We start from the raw sequence: 27,846 nt of genomic DNA, 5'->3' as shown, positions 1-27,846 counted from the left end.
AGGTATGAAAATAATGAAAAGCAAGTTGTCTATATATAGGGGAAAAAATCATGTCATGATCAATTTTAATTGGCTAATGAAAAATAAATGAATCATCATTCATTTTGATTGGTAAATAAAAAGTAAATGAGTCGTGATATATTTTGATTGGTTGATGAAAAAACATTAAATGAGATGAGAAATTAGAAGATGCCATGTGTACTTTTAAAAAAAAAATTAAGACAAATTTATAATAGAGACAGAGATAGAGATACCAATGAATAAATAAATGATGTGTTTTTATGAAATGGTTTGAAGTACAAGAAACCCATCTCTCTCCTAGTCTCCTTGGTGAATCATACACAACACTTTTAGTTCTCATCACAAATCCTTACCTTTTCAAATTGACCTATGTACAACCCTACATGCGTGTTTGTAACACTTCCCGCTAGTCTAAAAAAATTACACATGGATGTTGAGTTGAGTTTTTGTGACTTTATTTTTATCTGTTTCCTAACCAATCATTTTTTTTCACCAAAAATAATTTATTTTAAGCATTCCCCTTATTTTTCATTAACCACTAACAAAATTACAAAACAATCTTGTCTTGAAATGAAATAATTAGAAAGTGATGCAAACTCCAACGCTGTAAAAAAAAAAAGAGATTAATTAACTAATAATTAAGAGAAAAGCATACGTGGCAGCTTAGGGTTCATCACAAGTCCTAAAAAAAGCCCCTCCTACCCTTCACATTTCTTTCCCCCCAAAGACCCTACTGCAACAGTACACATTCATTCACACACCCTTCACACTTCTTGACCCATCACTCCCTCACTACACCAACACTACACTACACTACACCCTCTCTCTCATCATCATCAGCATCATCTCATAAATTCTATACCTGTACATGGTCCCACTTACCCTCTGTTGCCGGAATCGGAAACGATGAACGGCGGAAGCACCGTTTCCTTCCGATCCATCCTCGACAGACCTCTTAACCAACTCACTGAAGATGACATTTCTCAACTCACTCGCGAAGACTGTCGCAGATTCCTCAAAGATAAAGGTACCTAACTTCTCTTTCTTCTTCTTCTTCCTCTTTCAACATCAAAAAATTAATTAATATTATTTTTTCGATTTTATCCTCTCATGCTCCATGATTTCCGGCTCCTGAGAACAACTATTTAATTTTTCTACTCCAATGCTTCATACTTTCTATATTTAATATTAATTTAATTAATTGGGATGATGTAAATAATAAGTAATTAAAAAAATGACTGAAGAAGACGACACGTGTTCGTACAGGGATGCGCAGGCCTTCCTGGAACAAATCACAGGCGATCCAGCAGGTGATTTCTCTCAAAGCGCTTCTAGAACCTACCGACGATGATATCCCGGCTACCGTCGGCGTTGGTGTCTCCTCCGCCATTCACCACCATCACCACCACCACCCTCCTCAACCTCCGCCGAAGGCTTTGGATCCCGAAGATACTGCTTTGGAACTACAGAAATCCACTTCACCTGTTGCTGAGAGACCCACGGAAACCAATGATGCCAATGTTGTTAACAATCCCGGGTCTGTTCTCCATTTTTCTCTCAACTTTTTTTAATCTCGTTTATTTTTTTTGTGTTGGCAACTTTTTTTGGTTTGTTTGTTATCTTTTGTTGTTTTTAGGGCTATGAAAGACTGAAACACTTACTCACACACCGAAACAACATTAACACAGTCACGTCGACACTAATTAAAAAATGAAATGATTGAATGTAATTACACATTTCGGTGTCACATTGTTTGATACGACGCTGACAAGTGTCAGACATCGGACACACCTTGCATCAGAAGTGTCAGGGCTTCAGAATCTAGGGTTGATGTTGTTGCATTTGATGTTTTTTGGTAAAAAAGTAAATCTGAATGGTTACAGTTTAGTGAGAGTGAAGCGTGCTTATTAAATGAGTTGATGATAGTATAATTCGGTTGTTTGAAACATATTTTTTTATTTATTTGTTTATAATTAGGTTGGGAAATTGCTCATTGTTTTATAGCTTTATGTGAAGTGGGAGACAATTTTTGGCATATGATGAATGTGTGTTGATAGGGTCAGTTTGAGGTTTTTTTTTTTGTTACTGGGATGTATGTATTCTGTGGCTTCTTTTTTGCTGTCATTGTCAAATGTCTAGATATCTGTAACTTTAATATTATCTCTATTCTGGGTTTGCACTTTTTTTACTTTCTCATATTTAATTGTTGTTTTCAGTTTTCACTTCATGCCGGGTTTTAGTGCCATCAAAGTACTGACAATCTCATGCTTCTTAATTTACAAGTTTTCCATTTAATTATTACTTTAGATATTCTGTTTGAAGTGGATGGTAGATATCAACCGAGAAGGAAAACCCTAAATGATTATTTTAGGTTAAGCATGATCATTTTGTATATTAAAGGACTAAGAATAAGTTAGATGAAGAAATATACCAATCAATGTGTTGGTTTGATGTCAATAGCTCGTGACTTCAACAATGAATATGGTAGTAAATTGCAAGTTTTGTTAATGTGGAATTTCTTTCAGTTCCAATAGGTAGTAATCATAGTCATCTCTACCTGAAAAAAGTGTTGCGTTAGGGCTGTAATTAGCTGTTCTATATTTATTAAAACATCTCTTGATTCCCTTAAACTAAAAACTGCACTTATGCCATTCTTTGTTGGAAGGAGTCTGGGGTAGTGGTTAAATGTGCAGAACTTTCAGTTTATTATCTGCTTTCATATGAAGAGTGATTTAGTTACTCAAAATGCCAAATAATTTAAATTTGTGTAAAATATGACTGAAGGTAGACCAATGTTAGTTTTGTTTATTATCCATTCAAGTTCTTAACATTTATTGTAAATTTGATATGAGCAGAGGGTGCGCACCTAGTGGGTCATTTGGGCAAATGACAATTTTCTACTGTGGTAAGGTGAATGTCTATGATGGAGTCTCGCCGGATAAGGTAGGTAAAGATGTGTCATCTTGCATGAATATCTTGCCATACATCAATTAAATTTCACCTCCCAATAATTAACCATACTTGTATTTGCAGGCACGATCAATCATGCAGCTTGCTGCTGCATGTCCGTCCTCCTTTCCTCAGGATAATCCTTCAAATAAAAATGCAGCAGTTTGGGCTTCTCCTTGCAACTTACCTATTGATAAGGAAGTCCTCTTCCCTACTGACACAGCAATCCTTCAAGTTGCTCAAACAGGTAGTTAGCAATTGGGTAGAAAACATGCTTAATTTTGCTTTGAAGTGTAGTACTCTAATGTCAAACAAATCACTATTTTCATGCATACTTTTCTGGAACTTAAAAGAATTCGTTAATATATATGATAAGCACTTGCAGAAGGTTACCATTCAATTTATTAGTGTATCAGTTTTTTTAGCTTGGATATCATTCAATTTATTACTTGACGCTTGACATAACAGCAAGTTACCTTTCTGTTTCTTTCACAAGTTCATTCTTCAAATTTAAATCCATTGACTATGACATAGTCGCATCAATATTTACAAACAAATGTATTAAATATATATGTAATTTAGTTTTGAATATAATAAATCAGAAACACATACTTTCACAGTTTATTATTAAGTTAAATTATAATTTTTTATAAAGTTAAATTATAAGTTAAAATGTGAATTAAAGTGAGCTTTTGCATTTGATTTTTTTAAATATAATAAATAAGAAGTAAACAACTATCACAATCCAATACATGGTTTGTTGGTGACCTAGAATGCCTATTTTCAATAACCACGCGGGAGTAAGATCCCTCCACTATGAAGTTTCATTTTTTCATAAAATACATAAAAGGGTTAATTAAGTAAATGGTCCCTATAAATATTCAGAATTTTGTTTTTAGTCCCTACAAAAATAAAATCGCACTTTTTAGTCCCTGTAAAATTTTCCATCAACATTTTTTAGTCCTTGTAAAAATTTTACGTCAGCATTTTCGGTCCCTAAAATGCCAAAGGAATATATCACAGGAACTAAAAAGTGTGATTTTTTTTTGTAGGGACTAAAAACAAAATTCTGAATATTTATAGGGACCATTTACTTAATTAACCCTACATTAAATTGTTGACCATTTTTATAAATGGTCAAGCGTGGCTCAGCTGGTTTTAGGAAAACTGCCGAGTCGCCGGTTTATACTGGGTTCGTCCAGGTCACACCAGTTTGATAGCTTGATAGCATGGCCGATCTAATATTTGACTTGAACTGATTATCCCTTTGGTTCCCGGTTCAACCGGTCCGAGCCAGTTTTTAAATCACTGGGATGTGAAGACACTGTTCTGTTCTGACCAAATTCACTCCGAATACCGATTTTTTGAATTAAAGCTATTTTGTTCTTGTGCCTATAAGATGAACAAGCTCAACATCAATGACTTATTTAAAATCATGGTAACATTTGCAAGTTAGGAACTGAGATTTTTGAATTAATGCAAAAGTCATTGGCATCTAGTCAGGAACTGAAGATGTTTAACTTCATAATTGGTGTTCTAAATTTGGTTTTACAGATAAGATGGTGGAATACCCTCTGCAATACAGGGAGAAAGGAAGCACAGCTCGTGATGCTGGTAGGGACAATTAAGTGTTTAAACTTTTGCAGTCTGCTCTAGAATTTTATCGTGTTCTCTTTTGGCAGATTTACAGATAATTCTAAGTAGATAATTTGTTGATAGACTACTTGCAGATTTACAGATGATTCCAATTAAGTGGGCTTTTCTTTTTTTTCTTTCTCGGCATCCCAAGTCATGCTATAGTGATCTTTAAAATAAAGAAATGCAAAATTATCGTACTTGACTTTAGAGAGTTGTTATTGAAAGAACACAATACATCATTTGATCCCTGTTTCCTATCTTATCCAGTGGAAAAAGCTTTTGCTGTTATTGTTACTATTTTCCTTGTGTTATAAAGTTACTGCTATTTTTCTACCTTAGTTTTGGATGTCAGCCCCACTTTGGAATTCACGAGCTTCATGCCTTTTTTAACCATCATGCATGTGTCCCAGTAAATTTGCTACTATTGGAGTACAGGAGTATTTCTAGATTTTCACCTCTGTTACAATATATGTTAATGTAATTATAAATTGATCATGTGTCAGTACCGGTGCTACTATTCAGCAGTTACGGTAGTTTTTTCCCCTCAAAAGATTCCATGCATGTACAAAATATGTGTGATTGTGAATTCCAGTACTCATACCCGTTTTGTGTTTTTTCACCCAAGATTGATGGCGATTTATGTATTTGGGCAGCATGTGCACCCGTATATTACCTGGCTAAAAGAACTTGTTCGTAATTCTTAAAGCAATGAAATATGAAGAAATCTCGTGGGTTTTACTATAATGTACTATAGCAGTAGTGTATAAGAGGAAGCCTTTTGATGTATGTATTAAATTGGTAGAATATAAAATATTTGATATGTAACTTATAATGATGCTTAACCTGCACTGACTTAGTGGTATGATATTGAACTTAAGCTACAAGAATTTGTAAGAGCTATAGACAATAATTTATTTTTAAACTGAAAGCCCTGTATCAAGCTTCCATACCTCAAATTATGAGAACCTAAGTATCAGTAATATTTATTTGTTTTATAAAAGATGTAGAGGGTCAGGCAAGCAGAAAAGTGTCACTGCAGCGATATCTTGAAAAGCGAAAGGACAGGTATCCGCAGTACTAAACTGTCATCTGTTTATTGACATCAATTACATCCCTCGTGTTACCACTTTTTTAGTTTTAAGGAATGCCCGCTGAATTATTTTATTACTCTGCCTTTTTAGGGGAAGATCGAAGGGCAAGAAACTGACTGGCATAACTTCATCTAACTTTGAGATGTATTTGAACCTTCCAGTGAAGCTCCATGCCTCAAATGGGAATTCAAGTCGTAGTAGCACTGACTCTCCACCACAGCCTAGACTGCCTTTAGTTTCCAGTGGCTCAGCTGAAAACCAGCCAAAAGTTACCCTTCCCATTGATTTGAATGATAAAGGTCTGTCGCAATCTTTTCTTCAACTGTTAATGTAACTAAATAACGTTCATTTTTTGCTAACAAGAAAGAGACAATAAATCTCTCAAAAGTATATTAATTAGAGGATCTTCGTAAATAATAAATAAATCAGTTGTCCTGCTTGCTGTTTTGATATTTATCGTTTAGGGATATTTATAGTGTGTCTATACCTATATATAAAGACAATACAAGATTTTGACATGACTTTATTTTCTTCCAATTTTACCCCTTTTAGCATATACTATCTCCGGTTACTAATATGAGCAAAAAACCACTTTTTAGGTTAATTGAATAATTGATGCATCTTGTCTTTATTATTGACCAGATACATAAGTTATTCAATGAATCTGAAAAGTTTTTTTTTGCTTATAATAAGGACTAGAGAGTAAAATTAACAAACAAATGAAGGAAGCGGTTGACAATTTGTGTACAATTCATTGGTTTCGATAGTTGTTCCATTCCAACTGTAGATGAATATTAGACAATAAATGCAATAAATTAGACATACTAAACACAGTAGAAATACAGACGGGCGCGTTAGTTCTGTCTTTCTACTAGTAAATATGAAGGTGCTCACTCATTTTCATAATTGATCACATAACTAGGTTATTATACACCCAAAACCATAGTTGTGAAGTTCTCCACTTGTGACAACCAGTAAAGGAGGATCTTAGTTAGTTGCAGTTGTGTTGTATATAACTTATGTAGCAGATTCTTACTGTTTTAACTAGTTACCAGTTAACAGCAGATGATATTTGTGATAGTGATCACTAAAGTGTAAACCAATAATTGGTGATACACCAGCTATTGCTAGATTACCAGAATATTGTTCAATAGTTTTTGTCATGTGTTTATGTAATCTCGTTCTCTTGACAGATGTTCAAGAATGCTAAAACCTGAGACTAGATAGATTGTGCAGATTTGAAACTCGTAGATGATTGAAGAGAACCATGGGTGTATGACTGAAGAGAAGAGACCATAGCTTCTGGGATCCTATAAAAGAAACATTGGGCCGAGACTAGAGTGGTCAATTTTTAGTAGCTTTAACTGCTGGGAAATTTATTATGTTTAGGATAGTCTAGTTTCCTGCTGACCTGATCAATTTTGTAATAACAGTTCTTTAGTTTCATTTTATCATTCGGGAATTTCTTGCTTCCGTGACTTGAGGTTTACTAAGTTAGTAAAATGTAGCGTCAGGAGCAGCCATTTTCCCAGGAATATGTGATATGTAATGTAAATTCAATGTGCTGCTGCCTCTTCTTAATTGTTAATAGCTTTTGTAGCCTAAACCGGACTCTTGTTTTTATTACTTTGATGCTACCTTTTTTTTCCATCTATGTAGTACGCTGCATGAAGTTAGAATTCTCACGGTGTGTACCTGTGCTTGTGGAATTAATCTTCAGGTTATGGGTAGTTAGGTAAAGTCATCTTCAGAGTGCAGGTTTTGAAACTTGAACTCTTGACATTGAAATCAAATTTTTATTCTGGATGTTGCAATTCATTTCGGTGTGACTGAGTAATTATTATTACTACTTTTAAGAGAGAGAAATTTTACTTACTGTGAGAAGATGCTACAGTTAGTGATGTTGTTACCTATTTTGGTTCTGAATGACTTCAGTACTACCATTAAATGATGTTGGTGCTTTTTTGGTAGAACAAACGTGTAAAGCTTTGTTGAGCTAGTCTGAAAGAAAAAGAAGGCATATATTTATAAAATAGGGTGCTCAGATGTAGGTCAAGTAGTGGAGCCCATAGTTTTAAAGAGATGGATAAAGGTTCAGGGTTGAGTTTAAGAATTCTTGTAAAACAATCAGAGTAAAAAGCTCAGAGTGCTAACCTAAAGTTTCAAGAATTTTTTTTTTGGTAGCTACCTAAAGTTTCAAGATTAACGTATGGTGGTTTTCATATGTTAACTATGTTATATCAACTTTGTTGAACGTATCTTTTTAATCCATTTCATTTTGTGAACCTATCTTTTCTGTTGCAACACTTTCTTAGAATTTTGCAAAACTAACTGCACTAAGTTTCGCTCATGTTCAAAGAGAATTGGACCATTTATTATAATACAATCAAAATTGATACCACCTCTCTTTCTAATTACGAGACCTTTTGAGATTTTTTTTTGTCCACTTTTATAAGACCCTTTTGCTATTTTCAACTATATTAATTACTTCTTTACATACATGCCCCTATTTATTATACATCTTTTTCTTCAATGAGCAATAAACATCATATGGAAAACATAAATCAACTCTCTTTCTTAAGGATAAAATTGTAAAAATAATAGTGATTACAAACAACTTTAATACAAATATCCACTTTTTTTATTAATAGTTTAATGTAATTTATCAAAATTAAAGATGAATTTGTTTAAGGTGTTTTCGACCAAAGAAAAGAAATCAGTCCAAATTGATACATCTCTTTTTTTCTTTCTCTGTAATTGATGTATCTCTGTTCTTTTTTTTTTTTTGACAAAATTATGCATCTCTTTATATAATGTTATGTTATAAATATAATTGAACAAAGTTTTTTTTTTTTTTTGAAGAATAATTGAACAAAGTTATGAATCAAACAAACGAATTATACATATAGCTTAGCTTAATTTCAATTAATTTGATTTATGAATCAAATTAATTGTTTTACGAAACCATATTCAAATTGACTCGGCCCTACTAAACAGGAAAGCAATCTTGCAATTTTATCATTTATCGGTGAAATATGATAAATAAAAATTGTTTAATTACATTTTGTCGATTCTTTCTGTGCCATAAAATTAAATCGAGTTAACAAGAGAAGAGACTAGAATCATTCAGAAAAAAAAAAAAAAAAAAGAGAAGAGACCAGAAAATCATTTGTTGAAGCACTAGCAAGAAGAAAAAAATCTCATAAAACGACAATTTTTTATTTGACGCAACGCAATTTCATAAAATGACATTGTTGATATTTTTCACGGATAATATTACACAACATATCCACAATGCGTAGAAAAAAACATTAGACCACAAAAAAACATTGCACCACAATAATATAGAATTCAATTTTTTAAGGCTTAATAATAATTTTAGCCCTAATTTTTCGAAAGTTGCGATTTTTTCCTTAAGAAAAAAAGTTACAAAACTGTTCCATAAGTTTTGCATTTGCGGCAGTTCTGGCCCCCAAGACCAATTTTGGCTCGGTTTACGTTGACGTGACACCCTAAGTGAGGTGCCACATGTTTTTTTTTTATCATAAATTGCCATTGGGGGCCAAAAAAGCCACAGTTGCAAAACTTAGTGGACGATTTTGTAGTTTTTTTTTCTTAGTGACCCAAAATCGCAACTTTGAAAAAATTAGGAACGAAAACGGCTATTAAACCATTTTTTTTTTAATTACATTTCCCGTAACAAATATATAATATACTCTCAGCAGATTTTTGTGTTTGTAGGAAACGAATATTACAGTAAGCTTAGAGAAGAGTCATTGAATTGAAACTACTAAAAAATTGTTACTCATGGCGATTGAGGTGAGTTCTTATTCTTCTTCTCTATGGATTAATCTTAAACTAATATTTGTGATGTTTATTAATCTTAATATAAGATTTGTGATGTTAATAATTAAAAATTGTGACAGGCATGGTTCATGGACAATAACAATGAAGATCCAAGACTTCCTCACCATGGCTACCCCAATGAATTTGTTTTCTTGGACCAATTAGCAGGTTATTAATCATATCTCTTTATGTAATATATAGTTTTAATTTATTGTGACACAAGTTTAAGGGAAAATTGTAATTTTTGCAGAATTGGGAGTCTTATACTGGAAGCTGAACCCTAATGACTGTGAGAATGATCAAGAATTGAAGAACATTAGAGAAGCCAGAGGATACAATTACATGGTAATAATATTGCTGTGTTTTTAATTTTTATTTTTTTATTAAATGCAATTATTCATATTCAGTTTTCTAGTGGTACTACAATTACATGGTAAGACTGAAAATGGATTTTTTCTTGTGGGTTTAACATGTTCTAAGATTAAAACAGGGAACATATGACTTATTATCGTATTTTATTTTAAACAGCCTTCAAATTTTTGTTGATGTAAATTTCTTAGGACATGCTGCACAGAGCTTAGCAGCAACGCCACTGTTAGGTAAACAACTTATTAAGTGTTTATAGCATAAGCTCTTATCATATAAGTGTTTGTCTATAAACTATTTTTATAACAAAAGATAAAATTAGGTCAATTATTCCTATATAAGTTATAAGTTGTTTTGATAAGTTATCTTGAAGAGTTTATAGAAATTGGCTGAAAATAACTTACGGACATATCAAAGGTTGTTTTCATAAGCTCTACCGAACAGTCTCACAAATACTTATGCCGGTAGATAAACTCAAATAAGTCAATTCCAACATGCCTTTAGTTTGAGACCGACAATAATATTTAGGAGCACCTGCACTAGAGTTGTTAGAGATATGGCGATGTCAAGATTAACTTTTGGCCTGTTGAACATTTTGATTGGACTAATTGAAGGGGAATGTCATCTTTCAAAATTGCTAACCATTTGTTAAGGATGTTCTGGGTGTTGGTAACATATATCTTCGTATCTTGAATATTTTTCCGTACAATTTAAATATGTTGTAGGATTTACTTGATTTATGTCCGGAGAAAGTTGAAAATTATGAAGAGAAGTTGAAGAACTTCTACACTGAGCACATTCATGAAGATGAAGAGATTCGTTACTGTTTGGAAGGAAGTGGCTACTTCGATGTTCGAGACAAAAACGATCGCTGGATTCGCATTTGGATCAAGGCTGGTGATCTTATCATTTTACCAGCAGGAATCTACCATCGGTTCACTCTTGACACAAATAACTATGTGAAGGTAATCAACCTATCAATATTCTTGATTAAGGCTTCATTTTTGGGATGTGGAATGTAGAAAGTAATGCAGTTTTACCTTTAAGCATGTTAAAAACTTCAAATTGATCAAGATTCAAGGTGTTATATTGGATGATTAGAATTAATTGTTTTGTTATATGCATATGTTATGTATGTGGTTTTGTGCAGTTAATGAGATTGTTTATGGGAGAGCCAGTGTGGACAGCATATAATCGACCACAGGAAGATAACCCTGCTAGAAAGGAATACATTAAGGGCTTGACTGAGAAAACTGGTGTGCCACTTGCAGCTCATTAGGACCCTTAAATCTATGCAACTATATTTTATTTTAGACATTATAACTTTATGGTCTGTAATGGAACTATTGGAATGTTGTTGTATAGATTTTACCCTAAGAGGAAAAGACCTATATATCTATGAACCTAAAACAGATAAAGTATGGGAAGAATCTGTCTTAAAGAATTTTAAGAGCATTAGTGTTTGTTAACTTATGACCTGTTGTGTTCCGTCTACAGTTGTTCAATTTTGTTTGTCTGTTGATGAGATAATGACATATAATACTCATGTTTGTTATTATCATAATACTTAGAGATTATAGATTTGCTAAATTTGGTTTGGTTGCCTAAGGAAATACATGGAACCTTTTTATGTTCCATGTATGCGTCCTTGACCATATTTTTTGGATGAACAATCATTCTTATAGTTTTCTTAGAATACAAAACAATTGGATGAAATAGCTCTGTATTGAATTCACTAAAAAACACAATACAAGAGAAATTGATCGAATAAAATGTAAATTGACAACTTAATGAATTAGTAGAAAAATAGAAGAAGACTTAGTCTAAAGACCTAAGCCATTACTCTCAAGGAGAGTACCAAAAAGGAGGAGACTTTTCTTCAATATTTGATTTTTTTTTATTCTGACCTTGTATGTCAATTTTTTTTTTCAAATCTGACCCCTTATCAGATTTATTTCCAAAATGATCCACTTTCTGTTTTTGTTCGTTTTTTTTTTGTCGTTTTCTTCATTCCCGCCTTTTGAAACGGCGGGAATGAGCCTCCTCTTTGACACTTATTCTTTCATTCCCGCCGTTTGAAATGGCGGGATTGGATATTTGATTTTTTTTCATTTTGTTTTTTTGGGCAACATATGTATATTAAAAACACAAATAATAATAAATAAAAACATATTAATGATAATGATGATAAATATTAATTTATTTCGATATAGGTTTGGATTGTGAAATATTTATCATTATGATGAACCAATAATCCCGATGTGTTTTTTATTATTACTTTTACATCAATCAATTTGCAAAAATCCAAACTTTAATTCTTTCAGCTAACTCTAAATTAAAACGAGAATCATAATTACAACAACTCCATGTGAAACGATGATTTTATTACTTCGATAAAACTATGCATTTGCGGATTTTACACATCAGCATACCGGTCATAGTAGGAGAAATTGTCCGAGTATAAATAACCGATAGTTAATAACGTTATGTATTATGTGTTCAAATAAATTAACATTTATCATCATTATCATTGATATGTTTTTATTTATTATTATTTATGTTTTTAATATACATATGTTGCCAAAAAAAACAAAATAAAATTCAAATATCCAATCCCGCCCTTTCAAACGGCGGGATTGAAAAAAAAATTAAACAATAAAGCAAGTCAAACCTGCAGAGCCTATCACGCGCAGACATGTGTCAGAGAGGGGGTTCATTCCCGCCGTTTCAAATGGCGGGAATGAGGAAAACGACAAAAAAAAAAAAGAACAAAAATAGAAAGTGAGTCATTTTGAAAAATAAATCTGATAAGGGGTCAGATTTGATTTTTTTTTGAAATATAGGGTCAGAATAAAAAAAAATCTCAATATTCTTTATACCTTTGCTTCCAATCATTGGCCCCTTTTATAGAAGCTTAAGAGAATATTTTCTTGTTAGTTTTATTCCTTTAATTATTGGATCAAGTGATTCATGTCCCATGTGCTATTTTGGATCATAACATCGCATTAGAATCTACCGAAGAAATAAAAAAGATATGATTAATTCAAGTTAGATAGATCCGTTTCAACCGGAGAAGTTTTCCTCGTCCCATTTATTATTATTTAAAGAAAACAAATTGAACTTGAATTCTTCCTCGTCATGTTTTATTGAGTGGTGAATGTCATGCAAAATATAAATGAGTTAAATTATCGTGTTAAGTGGTTAATTAGCTTAACCAAATGACGGTCATTTAAAAAATAGAAAACTTCAAGTTTAAATTTTAGGTGAAACAATTAATGTTAAATTATATCATTACCACCATGTTGTCATTATTTTGACAGATCTACCGTTAAATATAGACTACATTGTAAATTATAAGATTCACAAATGCAATTTTGATTTTAAATATTTGAATCCTCACAAAACAGAATGCTTGTTGTTTAAGTGGAACAAAGGGAATTATGAAAGTAACTTTTGTAGGTCAATTTATCCTGCTAATGATGTTTTGAAGCGCATTTGAGATTAAAGGCCCGTTTGAATAAGACTTATTTTGAGCTTATATAAAACAATTTATGTAAATAAATGAGCTTTTTTGTATTATTTATAAGCTTGTCATTGTAGTTTATGAAAAAATAGGTTATGAAGATACAATTTTCCGTTAGTGAAAACTTATAAATCAACATAAAAGCTTATTTATTTGCATAAGTTATTTTTTATAAGATAAAAAATAAGTCAATCCAAACGGGCTCTAAGCTGTATATTGTTGGCTCTTACGATGTTAAGAATAGTTACAATAGTTCTACAATATATCAAAATTTTAAAATAGTTCATAATTATGTACTTTGTTAGTCAATATAGTCTCTAACACTAAAACAATCCCTTAATACTCACAGTAACTTTTCATATTGGAACTGAAATAACAATAAATAAATATTTATAAGGATTGATATGAGAATAAATAAATACATTAAATGATTAATTTGACAAAATAAACAAAGTATTTTAACGTCAGAGACTAATTACGAAGTGCATAATCAAACAGTATTTTAAAATTTCCTTGCATAATCAAACAGGATTATTATGATTATATGGACCAAAATAACTAATTCCCCATTCAAAATTATTTGTACCTTACGATTGAAATGAAGTTATTTATTTTGTGATATGTCTGTCTGGTTGAAGAGTGGTTACATAGGATAGGCTAAGACAAAGATCCTCCGATAATAATTCTGTTAAAGTACATACATAGTTTCTCTGTAATAATGACATCATTCTTCTCTGTAAACGTCACCACTTCACCTTCTCCCTGTATTCTTCAACAACGTTGTTTCTCCACCCTTTCATCCTCCACTCATCTACCACATGTATGTACTTCCTTTCACTCATATTTTTTCTTAATTTTCTCAAATCCCTTCTTTATGTAATGCAATTTTCAATTTTCCCTTTTCAGATTGATGTTTTGTTTTTCTGATTATGCTTAAAAAATATATCTTTCTCTTATTCAGAGTTCACTGCAGCAAAAAGGGAAATTTGGGGCTTTCCTATTGCTTGGTTTCAGACCATTTTCTTTCAATTGGAGGAGGAGGTAATAAAATTCCATATATTTAGGCCCTATTTGGACAACCAATTTTGTTAAGCACTTCTAACATAACTTAACATATAAGTGCTTATCTATAAGCTATTTCTATAAGAAAAGATAAAATAAAGTCAAATTGTTTTTATTTAAGCTTTCATGGAGAGCTTATGAAAATAAGGTTAAAACAGTTTAGGGACATGTCATAAGCCGTTTCCATAAACTCTTGCAATCATAATTCATAAGTGCTCATGTTTGTAGATAACCTCAGATAATTCAATCCAAATATGCTGTTAATTTTCTAAATATTGTTGCTTTCATTGTTATTCGGGGTTTGATTTAGCTTCCATTTTATGGTTGTATTGAGGGAAAAATGTCAATGTATCTAAACTTTATTATTCCAAATTAATTTGTCATTTTCCACCTCACCACTTTCACTGGTACAATGTAGTGTGTAATCTTGTAACACACTCTTACTGTTGAAGCTATGAATAGTAAATTGGAGTGTTTGAATCTAAAAACAGGAGAACTTTGATGTGTGCAGCCAATCAAGATGCAAAGGAAGCAGTGAAAGAAATAGGCGAAATTGATGGTCTGATAGGTGTAATGGGCGAAGTCGATTCTCATCAGGTAAGAACAAGGGTGATTTTTTCAACTTGTTTCTTATCCATCCTACCATTTCATCTTGTCTTGCCTTGTGGTCATCTGTTTTTGAATTTTGAGTAAATATATATACATGAAATTGGTCTGCCAAAACTATATGCATCGTTAAACTGGTCCTTCAATGTCGCATTTTTACCCAAATTAGTCATCAAAGGATGAAACTAGTGGTATGCGATGTTTGATTTTAATGACCAAATTAAGTGGAGGACTGATGTAATGTAGAAAATATTTTTGAAGGACCTTGGTGTTTAGTTTGCTCTTTATCTTTATCAAACTTAATTGTAGATTGTGATTCTGTAACCTGTTGCTGCTGTTGAATTTTGCCACCTTGCTTAACGGATGATGACACAAATTTACCCTTTCCCTGGTCTTGTTTGAAGTTCATGCAATACTAGGTAGTTAGAATATCAATTTGGCTATTCCATATTATGATGAGATTAGAACTTCTCTAAAGGTACATGACAAAAGTATTGAAGCTTGGTCGCAATTTTCCGGAAGAATATCTGGTGAATGGGATGGATTTGGAGCAGACTTCAGTAAACAAGGGAAGGTGATCGAACTGCCAGAGTCGGTGGTGCCTGAAGCATACCGAGAATGGGAGGTCAAAGTATTTGATTGGCAGACTCAATGCCCCACTCTTGCTGATCCAAAGGATCATGTTATTCAGTACAGGTCTGTTCAGTTACTTCCCACTGTTGGATGCGAGGCTGATGCTGCTACAGTATACAGTTCTGATGAAAGAAAAGTGAGTGTGGAAAACAGTGAAGTTAACGCCTTTGCTTACCAATCCAGTGGCTCTTATGTTGCTGTCTGGCAAAAGAAGGATGACTTGATAGAGTTGGAGTACTGCTTGATCAATCCTCAAGATTTTGAATCTCGGGTTAGGTTTATTCAGCGTATCTGTGTATTAAATAATACAGAGATGGAGCTACAAGGTATTAGAGTATTTCGTGAGCAGTGGTATGGACCATTCAGAAATGGCGATCAACTTGGAGGTTGTGCTATCCGTGATTCTGCTTTCGCTTCTACTGCACCCATGATTTCTTCAGATATTGCTGGTATCTGGCAGGGATCTAAAGCTGTCACCACTTTTGACACTACAAACACTGTGAGTGCAATGGTCTCTCTTATTACCCATTGTTTTTCATATATGTATTTTTCTTGTTTTGTTGGTTTCAGTACACTGCTTTCTATTTGACTCCAGGGGATCTTTCGAGAGCTTTTAGGTGACGAAACACAGAAGTCTGTTAGAGATGGAGAAAACAATGTATTACTTCCTAAGCAACTGTGGTTTTCTTTTGAACAAAACAAGGTTGGTGAAACTCTAAGTGAAGTAGGATGGCTTTTAGATCATGGGAAGGCAATCACATCAAGCTGCTTATTCTCAAGCACTGCAAAGCTGAAGGCAAGTTACATATTATAATATACCGTTTTTACTAATTATGTTCACATTGATAGCCATGGAGGATCACATGGATCCTAATTCTTCAATTCCATTTAGAAGAAAGAGAGAAAAAAAAAATATAAACAATAGGTTTGTATTTTCATCTTAATCTAATAATATACTGGCAAGTCACACTCACGAATAAGGTAGAGACCCTCTACTTTTCAATAGAAATGATAAATTTCATTACTGTGATTTTGTTTATATACCAGTTCTAGCAATATGTGTGTTTATACTCACAAAATGGATGTATCCAGTATACGAAAAAAAGGCACAACAAACACATGAAAGATATTATTACAACAAATATAACTCTTCTTCAGAAGCTGTATGGTCTAATATTGCATTAAAGTAAATAGTTTATAGTCGAAAGAAAGTGTACAAGCTGATTTTTTTAGTTCATTGTTTAATATGTCAGCATGAAATGTATGCCTATATAGCTTGCTTATTGTCTGGTTCAAATGTTATATTTTTTGTGGAACATTTTAAACTCTTCTGTTTAATGTAAAATAACCATACTCTTCATCTTTGCAGGAAATCTCAATAGCATTAGAAACTATAGCCTTGGAACATGTAGTATAGCCTTAGTGGCAATCCATTCAGATCCAAATTTGTATACATCCCTAAACGGTGTCACAATCCAAGGTGAAATTCATTTATATATATGATAAATTTATAGCAAAAGTTTGACTTATTTAAATGTTTGATGAATAATGTGATAAATTTGTATCAGAAGTCTTCCATATTTATATATCTCATTTTAATTTGTGTATATAAGATCGACTCAGTTTTATTTTCCCCTTTCATGGAAGCTTGTATCAATTGATTGCCGTGTACTGTGTTTACATTGCATGCAGATGAATTTAGTGCTTCGAAATTAAGTTATCATTCTGTGAACTTTCATTTGATGCAAGAGTGTGATTTAAATCCTCTTTCTTTTTCTAATATCTAAAGCGTTATTGATTCTAATCTATTTCTTTATTGGTTGTATGGAATATGAATACAGTAGTTATTAGTCTTTTTGACGAGAGGAAAAACTCATATTATTTCATTCCTCAGATAGTAGCAATACAAGATGGAATCAAATAAAAAACCTGGTGACGAGCATACAAATTTGCCTCCTTTGCTAAGCAATGTGCGATCGAATTAGTTTGTCTCCTAACAAAACCTATCTTAAAGTTTAGGAATTGCTGCAATAGAGTTCCTACATGCAGTAATGATATTGCCAAATTCGGCTTGATTTTTAGTCAACGAGAGGAATAGTTAGTTCTTTTTAGGTAGAATAGTTATTATTTTTTTTGTGTTAACCGTCCGTTCTCGGGAGAACAAGCTATGATAATCTGGAGTTTGACCACCAATCAAACTCAATTTTTACAATTCGTCTTTGTTGGAATTCATTAACTATTTTTTTTTGAAGAAATTAAGTTAACCCATCTAAATTGACACCTGGAAAAATCAAAATGAAAAGAGAATAGTTATTTAGTTAGACAATCGAAAATATCAGTTCATGTATATTCGAAAGTCCAACAAGTTGGTTTGTAAAAGCATCAAAATACACCTAAAGATTTAAAATATGAAAAAACCGAAAGTTTGTATTTTCATCATCTTTTCATTATCAAACAATTCTACTGATCAATACACCTCTCAATTCAATGTCGTGTTCAATGATTCGAGTTATATGACGTCAAAAGAAATTATATATATGAAACATATACTAATAGACGATCCTATAAAAAATATTGACATCATATGTATAATTTTTTTAATATTCCATCTGTTCAGGATTAACTGAGCCATTTGCTCAAATGACACATATTAAGACAAATATATAAATGAAGGAGAGAAAAATGGTTTTGAGTGTTCTTGTTAAGGATTGATGTATTCTCCATTATCATAAATGCAAAGTGGAATATATTGAATTAGGCGTGATGAAAGTAGTATTAATTAGAGTTATAAAGGAAAAAAAATAATTAATGATGTATTGAAAAATGAAATGACTCACTTATTTTGAGACACTTTTTTATTGAAAATGATTCAGTTATTATGAGATGGACGGAGTAAATTATAGTTACCCCCAAGAAAGTATTGTAATTATTTTGTGAGAGCATGCACCATGTATGTTTGAAGTTTTGAGGCTGATTTTTTGTCGCGTGTTAATCCTTCTGCGGCACGAGTCTTCTTTCATTTGAAGCAGCCAAGTCCATCTTCAATTGTCTATCATCCTTTTCCTTTTCCCACACAATTTTGTGTGAAATTTAGAGGTTTAGTATGTGACTTACAAAAGAGAGAAAGTCATACCATAATATTTACATCTTTTAAGGGAAATGCAATTTGGCACAAAATTTGGATTCACTAGAAACACGAAAAACATACAACCGTGTTTTCCATAAAATAACAATTTTCTTTGTTATTCACTCCCTCTGTTCCTTAATGTAGCCACATACTGTATTTGATTTTATTTTTGTCCGTAAATGTAAATCCTTTTTTAAATTACAAGATGCATTTATTATTTTTTCCTAAGCATACGCTTAATTAATACTATTAACTTGTCTTTGAAATTTGAAAAGTCAAATTTAATATACATACAAATAAAGGACAATTTGATAATATTAACACACAAAACAGACACATTAATTACACTGACAATTTTTTTTTAAAAATGTGAAAAAAACAAAGGAGGTTTACATATATGGACGGAGGGAGGATGTATTAAAGAATAGACAATATTATGTAAGGGTCAATATTTGTTTTGACAAAAAAAAAAATGATAATATTTGCGACTGTAACCTTTAATGTATCGTGGAAACATGAATAACACATAATGTAATTTTGTTGATACATATCAAATAATAAGATTATCGTGATATTCTTTTGGTTTATTGATAATGATAAGACCACACGTAATAATAAATTTAATGGTCTTTATTAACTACATACATCATTTAATAAATAAATCTAAAATGTTGATTTTTGATTATAACATGACCAAATGACATATCTCTTTATTATTCTCTAACTTATTTATTTTTCAAGAAAAAAAATTGACAAAAAAAAACCTTGTACCCGTAACTATTTTTTTCCTTCAACAAAGACATAAATAAGAGTCAAGAAAAAAACAAGGAAATAAATATTTTTTCAACAGAGACATAAATAGGAGTCAAAAGGAAAAAACAAGGAAATAAATAATTTTTTTTTTTTTGATAAAAAGAGAATATAAAAAATAAGAAAAAACAAAGAAAAACTTAACTAAAAATTTTGCAAGACTGAAGGGCGTTTTGGTAAATAAAGAGGGTGTGTTTGGAAAATTATGGAAAATATAAATCGCGTAACCATTAAGCATTTCTGGTAAAGTTCGATCGAGATAAACCTCGAGACTCAAACCAAAGCTCAAACACCATCATTCATCATGGTTTCATCCAACAAGGTATTATTCTTATTCCTCTTCATCTCTCGTGAATTTTTTCGATTATATCATTTTCGTAGCTTTGATTCAAAAAATTATACCATTTTCCCTGAAAATAATTATGTTGTTGTCAATGATTGTACCATAAATTATTTGAATTCAACTTCCACCGTTTCTCTGTGTTGATAATTTTAAGTTTCTGTAAGAAAATTACAAGCAAAAAATTACTTTTTAGATAAATAACTAATGTATCTGGTCTGAATTATCGACCAAATACAATACATTTGTTATTAAATGAATCTAAAAGTGAAATGTTCCTCATAATTAAGACCGTAAATAGTGAAGTGGGTTTGATAGGAATCTACATACATAATACATATTAGGTTTTCATATAGGCAAAAAAAATTCATGGTTAGTTTGTTAGGAGGAGGGGAATTGATTTGTAATAGGGATCAATCCCCCAACCTCCTATATAATATTACTTTGTCGTGCCAACCTTTACTACTGTGGGCTACTCCTTCTAAAAACTAAGATAATAGGTTTGGATTGTGGGTTGCGAGAATTGGATGCTTACCGTCATTTTTTGGGTCTGAATGTCCTATTGGAAATGGCTCTTAAATTGATGACTCCTTATTTGTGCTATTATTGATATGTTGTGAATATGAAAATATTTTGGAAGGTCAGTAATTATTTTTGCAACAGTCTTTTGCTTTGTTTTTGTTTTTGTTTTCCAATCATAAGTACATTTTTTATTTTTTTTTTATTTCATTCGATTTGTCACTTGAATTAAAAGGGTGAATTTTAAAAAATTGAGTACAAGATAATGGCTGATACTTGATATATATAATATAATCACCCCTTCAGCATTCTACACAATTGTTTTATTGAAATCTTAATTGTTAGTTTTATTGATTTTGTCGTCTAAATTGCACGCCCTCTTTTTTAGAAGTGTTATGCCCAATCTTGTTTATATCATATGCCCAAGTTGCTCTCTCAATAAGATGCGTACTACAACTGATGCTGTTACATTATGGGTTGTTGAGAGGTTGTAGAAATAAGATGAATCATATTTTCGTATGGCATTTTTCATAGGATTCCCGAGAGGAAGTTCTTCAAGCTTGGTATATGGATGATAGCAAGGAAGATCAAAGACTTCCCCATCACAAAGAACCGAAGGAGTTTGTCTCGTTGGATCAACTTGCTGGTAAGGTTCTTGTTGCATGTGTTAGTTATATTTACACGCTTCTTGTTGCATGTGTTAGTTATATTTACATGCTAATTGTAGGGTTTGTGTTCACAAGTCACGTCTGAACTTTGACTCATGTTAAAATTGCAGAACTTGGAGTCCTTAGCTGGAAATTGGATGCCGATAACCCGGAAACAGATCCAGAGCTGAAAAAGATTCGTGAAGAACGTGGTTACTCTTACATGGTTAGTGATGAGAGAAAAGTGTGTGTTTAATTATATGTAACATTCAGAACTATTTATGAAAAGCCTAACATTTTTTCATTTCGTTTTGATGTCAAATGTCTGCATTTTAACATTCCGGCTACGTCATGCTTTTTGAAATTTTTATCTGAGGCGCATTTTCTGCAGGATGTTTGTGAGGTCTGCCCAGAAAAGTTGCCAAATTATGAAGAGAAGATCAAGAACTTCTTTGAAGAGCATCTGCACACTGATGAGGAGATCCGTTACTGTGTTGCTGGAAGTGGTATGAACAGATTTCTTGTTTGATCTGATTTTCTCGTTACCATGCCTACCCTGTCAAATTGCTAACATTCCCTGTTTTTCTTTAGGTTACTTTGATGTCAGGGATCGCAATGAGGCTTGGATTCGTGTATGGGTGAAGAAAGGAGGAATGATCATTTTACCTGCTGGAATTTATCACCGCTTTACATTGGATGAGAGCAATTATATTAAGGTATCGACTGCATAGTTGTAAATTTGTAACTGTGCTACTTTCTTCTGTTGCTAATAGCAAATCATTCCCTTAGCTTATCATTTTTCTGTTAATCTGTCTCAATTTCTGATAACCTTAGCTTTTGAACTTTGGTTCTTTGAATTTAAAACATTGTCCGGTGCTCTTTTTGGAAGTCCTATTGTGCGTCTGCCCTTCACATACTTTTTATTAAACAGAAGGATGTGATTGCAATGATTTTGGTTAGTTGCATTCTTGAATATATGTTAAGATGAAGGTGTAACTTGTGATGTGACATATTGCAAGCCTATTTTTGTTATCTTTTAGTTGTTGATATGCATTTTCAACTTCTTTCTTTATCTTAACATTTGCTGAGATTAGTCTACTTCATATGTGTTTCTTACATGATTGTAATTATACAGGCATTGCGATTTTTTGTTGGTGAACCAATTTGGACTCCATACAATCGCCCACATGATCATCTTCCTGCTAGGTATGATTTAACCAGTTTAGTAATTAGGTAGCATATGGGACAATCAGAGAATTTATGTCGAACCTCATATTGCGATTTTAATGCGCAGAGGGCAATATATCAAGACTTTTGTGGAGAAGGATGTTGCTAGCCATGCTGTTGACGCCACTGCTTAAGATTGATTCTGCCTGATTGTAGCATGGGATAAAAAGGACCAAGGCTTTGATACTTTAACCAAGTTTGAGAAATAAATAATGATCTGTAAAACAAAGAAAGAAACCCGTTCTTTTATGTTGTGGTATGCAAGTTACCCTTTGAACCCTCAATGTTATATATATATATATATATATCCATGCCATTGTGTTTGTTGCCTGTGTTGTAAAATAATTGTATTTGCAATATTGTTATCAGAATTGCAGACAGAATAAAACATATACATCAATAGACTGTTAATGTTTTCTAATTCGAGTTTTTTGGTCAATTAGTTGTCCCTTGTAATGGTTATGAGTCCTACTCAATGTGTTCTTTGATTAAGTAGAGGCCAATACTAAACTGGGACTCGAGGAAAGCCCATAATGTAGTCCGCTGAATACTGCCGAATTGAGTAGGAAATAGGCATGGATCATCTACAGCTGCAGCTGTAGAAAGTAGGAACCCTTGTACTAAAACAATTCTCTTCTAGAAATTTCTGTCAAAATATAATGATTCTTACTTACAGCATTGGAACCATAGGAATACCATTAAGCAATTTGAATGTATTCATTTTTGCTTGATTTTTCATTTTGACGTGCTTTAAGGCAATGTTTGGAAGTTTTAAGGCAATGATTCTTAAATGATAGTTTCTCATCTATTTGACTAAAATCGTCCAATATCGAGGGAGTAGATAAAAATGTTCAGTTAAGTTTTCCCAAATCTCACCTAATAGACTAGTATCTATCTGAGTTGAGCTCGAGCTAAGTCTTAACAAGAAAGGTGTGAGTAGTTATTTAATTCAAGAGTGCCATAGGTAAGCACAAGGTTCAATTAGTATTGGGTATGAAACTACTGGTTCAGTGAGGAAGATGGGGTGATCAGTGGTATCAACTCTTAATTGCGTGGTGAGAAACACTACACCTAATCATTAATTTGCCTAATAGTCTGCGAAATAAAATGTGATTTGATACCAAAGTTTGAATTAAACAAACTAAATTAAGTACCCCAGAGAAAAAACAAAAAGCAGGACACGGGACACTACACTACAGTTATCTGCGATTTTGCTTTTTGAATTTTGATGGTGTCGGGCATATTCTAGTCTCATCTCTTTTCATTGGAGTATATAATTATTTTTTTAATATCTCTAGTTTCATCTCTCTAATCTCTATTTTATTTTGACAAGACCTCTAATCTCTCAAAAATATATTATTTAATTTGAAATGATAACCATATGTGGATACACGTTTCGATCTCTCCTTTGTGCCAAAAGGTTTGACTGCCCCACCTTCACTCGCTCTTAAGAATTTTTACATCTTGAAAAACCACGAAGAACAATTATAACGCAAATATATATATATATAACGCAACTTTTTTTTTTCATACATTGGTTTTCTTAGAAATCGACATGATTTCACAGCAAACATTGATCCAATGCCAACCAATGCCCATTTGATATTCCACGCCTTGTGTAACCAAAATCATTTCTCATCCGTCGTCTAATCAAGCATGTACATTCCCATTACTCATAAAAATTTTGAAGTCAAATTTAGCATTTCCTCTATATCAAAATATCAGTAAAATGGATTCAAAAAGTTAAATGTATTTGTTGTAAAATGTTGGACCATATATATCTATCTTTTAAAATTCTATTGTGTATATCTTATATTAACTTTTGCGTGTAATTTATAATCACTTATATATAGAAGATAAAAGAAAATAAGTGAGACCAGATAAATTATATATATTTTTTACAACTTTTGTGTCAATCATCTAACTCTTCTGTTAAATATATTTGTATGTTGATGTTGAAATAAAATGTATGTTTTGTTGTAAAAAAAAAGTATGTTTTTTAAGGACCATCTGAATTAGATTTTCTCAAGCACAAGTCCTCATCTGTAGCTTTTCATTACTCGGTCCTTGACAACAGACAAAGTTATCACTTTTTCATTAAAAAAGACCGAAAAGGAATTATAAATTAATATGTGAAGTACAAAGTAGAGATTGCACCAATAATTAAAAAGGATATGGACTAATCGGTAAGAAATTAACTCACCGATAAAGTTGTGAGTTCAACTTTCATGACTGTTTTGATGATTTTTTTGTCGTACAAACTGTCAATGTCTTTAAGTCTTGAAGTCTGTTTTGACTTTGATGAATTTCCGAAACTCAACCACCTAAACCCTAAACTTTATCTCATAAAAAAATAATTATGTAGTGTGAACTTAATGAACAAAAGGTTTTACCGACGGTTTCAAGAAAATAAAATAAAATGAAGTAATAGAAGTATGGAAGTGCAATGCAACGGCTTTCCCAAAAGAGAAATAAGAGAGAGGAGGGAGAAAAATATCTAGTCGACATCTTAGATTTGTCTTGTACTTTACCTTCCCCATTAGTCACTTGACCTATATAATAATATATTTCGCCATCTATAAAGAAAAGGGGAAAAAAACACAAGAACAATGGCATATAACATAACATAACAACTATTTTATAAATGAATTGAACAAAACTCAAGACAGCATGTACCTGCTTCATGTTCCTTCACTCACATCATTCCAATCAAAAACACTTCCAAAGATCATAAATCTCTCTGTACTCTCTCTGTGTGTCCCCCCCTCATGATATGATCTGATTTTCCTATTATGTTTAGTAATCATGATCAGTCTATTTAGTTTAAGTTCTCATTATTCAAACCCTACTTGCCAAACCAGATCCTTTTTATGAATATGAATCCTCATCATGGTGGAATGAAGGAGGAATTTGTAGGAGGAAGTTCTTCCTTTTCTGTGGTTGGTGAACCTCAACCAAGGGAAGGACTTCATGAAAATGGTCCTCCACCATTCCTCACAAAAACATATGATATAGTTGATGATCCTTCCACAAATCATATAGTTTCATGGAGTACAGGGAACAATAGCTTTGTTGTTTGGGATCCTCAAGCCTTTTCCATTATTCTTCTCCCTAGATTCTTCAAGCACAACAATTTCTCCAGTTTTGTCAGGCAACTTAATACCTATGTGAGTAGTAGTATTTAATTTCAACTCTCTACTCAAGTAGTGATGATATATTATATATATGTTTTTTTTTTCTTTTTTAATCTTTGGTTTTCTTAATTATTCTGATGAGGTGAAGCAACCCTTATCATCAAAAGAGACAATATATATGACATCACTAGAGAACATTTTTGTTTCATTCATTATCTGGAATAATGCAGTTCTAAATTGCATTTTGCAATGCAATATTGCGGTTGAAATATAAAAGTCTAAGCTATGTTTGGGAGTGAAGGACTTTGGAAAAAAAAAATGATTAATAGACAATCCTTTAGCTTGATTGTGTGAGTTATTTTTCATGGTAATACAAATTTCACCTAATAAAGGAAGTCAAAAAAATTTATTGGAGGAAGATTTTAGAGAATTTAGATAAATTCTTCGAATCAATTTAATGTTTAAACAATACTCTCAAAATTAAATAAACATCTATTTAATTAGTTGGAGATATGACATCATGAAGAAACATTTTTGTTTGTTTCTCATGATCGAGAAAATGTCTACTATATATGTGACACGATTCCAACACGACACTGATACTTTGGTTATATTCAATTAATTCTATTTTATTTAAAATTATTAATGATGTCTATGTGTCGGTGTCATGTCATACTTCTATGTCTACGTCAATGTTAATTAGTGTTCGTTTTCATTGAATGGAATTATGGATTGCATTTTGATTTGAAAATGAAGGAGAAATTTGAAATTAAATTGTAGGGGTTTAAAAAGGTTGATGCAGATAGGTGGGAATTTGCTAATGAGATGTTTCTAAAAGGACAAAAAATCCTTTTGAAGAACATTAGAAGAAGAAAAGCAAATCAATCTCAAGTAATGCAAGCACTAGACCCGTCATGTGTTGAGCTGGGAAGGTTTGGATCAGACGGAATCGAAGTGGATCGGTTGAGGCGCGACAGACAAGTTCTAATGGTTGAGTTGGTGAAACTTAGACAACAACAACAGAATACTAGAACTCACCTTGAAGCAATGGAAGGAAGGCTTAAAAGAAGTGAACAAAAACAAAAACAGATGATGAATTTCTTGGCAAGGGCAATACAAAATCCTAATTTCTTGCAACAGTTAGTTCAGCAGAAGGAATGGAGAAAAGAGTTAGAGGAAATTTTTTCTAAGAAGAGAAGGAGAACTATTGATCAAGGGCCTAGTAATGTTGAAGCAGGTGATGAATTAGGATATGTTGATAAAGAGTGCTTAAATTTTGTCAAACTCGAAACACATCAAGATGTTGAGGAAGATTCCAATCAAATCAATCAACTTGAAGTAAGAGATAAAGAGATCGATATTGAAGTGTTTTGGCAAGATTTGTTTAAAGAGGGTATTGAAGATGAAGTGGATATTGAAGATGTTGATGTATTGGCTGAGCAACTTGGTTATCTTGCCTCTAGTCCTCCTAAATAGGAAGCTTTTATCAAAACTTGGCTGCATTCCTGACTTCTTCTAGTTTGCTTCATTGATTAATGATTTAGCAGGTGACTGTATTTTCTTTTGTTACATACATACCTAAGAATATGCATGCATGGAAGCTGACTTTAATCTCTTGTGTTTCTTAAGGCTACATTTTGATTGGCTAACCGTATAACCCTGACATTTCAAATTGAAGGTGTGTTTGATGTTCGTTTACACCGACATGCATTTAAATATACAACCTTTTCAAATTATTAATGGTGTCAAGGGTTTCTTGTCGGTGTTACCGCTTCATAGTCAACACATTTGTTGAGTTTGGGTGGAAGCTTTTGCTAGCCATATAAGCGCATCCAAATAGGAGATACCCATTTTTGACGACATAAGTGAGTTTTACATGTACAAAACAGTCCTTTATAATTTTTTAATAATAATACCTAATAAACACTCAATCCCTCCAACACATCACCTCTAAATAAAGTTTCAAATGAATTCCACCAATAATTTTATATCATCAATTAATAACTCTATGATTACCTACTAATAGTTGAGTTTGGATCCTCTCAAATACCTTCATTTAAGAGAGATCGAGAGAAACTAATTTTGTGATTAAAATATTCAATCCATCCATTTTTGTTTTTCTTTCTCTCTCTCTCTCTATGTATTAATCTTCGTCACAAAATTAAATGAATAGTATTTAATCGCACACATAAATTGATTTGTCTTCGAAATATTAAATAATTTTTTATCAATCTCGTTTTTATTATTAAAAAAAATCGTGTCTAAACACTATTCATTTACTCTTGTATGATAAAAGTATACATACCC

The 27,846-nt window shown here is 32.2% G+C and overlaps 5 protein-coding genes across 7 annotated transcripts; all 5 read left to right on the top strand.

Moving 5' to 3' along the window:
* Window positions 1-734: 734 nt before the first annotated feature.
* LOC25485144 (protein TIFY 4B) lies at window positions 735-7,347 on the top strand. Of its 2 annotated transcripts, none has more exons than XM_013614312.3 (8): window positions 735-1,048; window positions 1,288-1,558; window positions 2,877-2,964; window positions 3,055-3,217; window positions 4,525-4,584; window positions 5,616-5,673; window positions 5,790-5,998; window positions 6,893-7,347. In XM_013614312.3, exons 1-8 carry the CDS (start codon window positions 928-930, stop codon window positions 6,907-6,909), a joined length of 987 nt encoding a protein of 328 aa, XP_013469766.1. In that variant the 5' UTR covers window positions 735-927; the 3' UTR covers window positions 6,910-7,347. The 2 variants fall into 2 exon arrangements, with proteins under 2 accessions (XP_013469766.1, XP_013469762.1); XM_013614308.3 differs by having other exon boundaries at window positions 5,610-5,673.
* Window positions 7,348-9,360: 2,013 nt separating this feature from the next.
* LOC25485143 (1,2-dihydroxy-3-keto-5-methylthiopentene dioxygenase 1) lies at window positions 9,361-11,387 on the top strand. The gene is made up of 5 exons (XM_013614307.3): window positions 9,361-9,518; window positions 9,626-9,713; window positions 9,796-9,890; window positions 10,637-10,876; window positions 11,062-11,387. Exons 1-5 carry the CDS (start codon window positions 9,507-9,509, stop codon window positions 11,188-11,190), a joined length of 564 nt encoding a protein of 187 aa, XP_013469761.1. The 5' UTR covers window positions 9,361-9,506; the 3' UTR covers window positions 11,191-11,387.
* A 2,648-nt stretch (window positions 11,388-14,035) lies between these two features.
* Window positions 14,036-17,363, top strand: LOC25485142 (uncharacterized). Of its 2 annotated transcripts, none has more exons than XM_013614305.3 (6): window positions 14,036-14,254; window positions 14,396-14,475; window positions 14,988-15,093; window positions 15,581-16,234; window positions 16,331-16,531; window positions 17,105-17,363. In XM_013614305.3, the coding sequence occupies exons 1-6, from the start codon at window positions 14,153-14,155 to the stop codon at window positions 17,150-17,152; spliced, it is 1,191 nt and encodes a 396-aa protein (XP_013469759.1). In that variant the 5' UTR covers window positions 14,036-14,152; the 3' UTR covers window positions 17,153-17,363. The 2 variants fall into 2 exon arrangements, with proteins under 2 accessions (XP_013469759.1, XP_013469756.1); XM_013614302.3 differs by having other exon boundaries at window positions 14,177-14,254; window positions 15,008-15,093.
* A 2,472-nt stretch (window positions 17,364-19,835) lies between these two features.
* LOC25485141 (1,2-dihydroxy-3-keto-5-methylthiopentene dioxygenase 2) lies at window positions 19,836-22,844 on the top strand. Its single transcript, XM_013614301.3, has 7 exons — window positions 19,836-19,994; window positions 21,066-21,177; window positions 21,310-21,404; window positions 21,570-21,684; window positions 21,770-21,894; window positions 22,314-22,384; window positions 22,473-22,844. Exons 1-7 carry the CDS (start codon window positions 19,977-19,979, stop codon window positions 22,537-22,539), a joined length of 603 nt encoding a protein of 200 aa, XP_013469755.1. The 5' UTR covers window positions 19,836-19,976; the 3' UTR covers window positions 22,540-22,844.
* Window positions 22,845-24,996: 2,152 nt separating this feature from the next.
* On the top strand, window positions 24,997-27,211 carry LOC25485140 (heat stress transcription factor A-6b). Its single transcript, XM_013614299.3, has 2 exons — window positions 24,997-25,572; window positions 26,320-27,211. The coding sequence occupies exons 1-2, from the start codon at window positions 25,276-25,278 to the stop codon at window positions 27,013-27,015; spliced, it is 993 nt and encodes a 330-aa protein (XP_013469753.1). The 5' UTR covers window positions 24,997-25,275; the 3' UTR covers window positions 27,016-27,211.
* Window positions 27,212-27,846: the final 635 nt, after the last annotated feature.

This window comes from Medicago truncatula, chromosome 1, assembly GCF_003473485.1.
Source record: "Medicago truncatula cultivar Jemalong A17 chromosome 1, MtrunA17r5.0-ANR, whole genome shotgun sequence".
NCBI lineage: Eukaryota > Viridiplantae > Streptophyta > Magnoliopsida > Fabales > Fabaceae > Medicago > Medicago truncatula.
The sequence above is the reverse complement of the archived record's forward strand: the minus strand, read 5'-3'. Positions and strand labels throughout refer to the sequence as shown.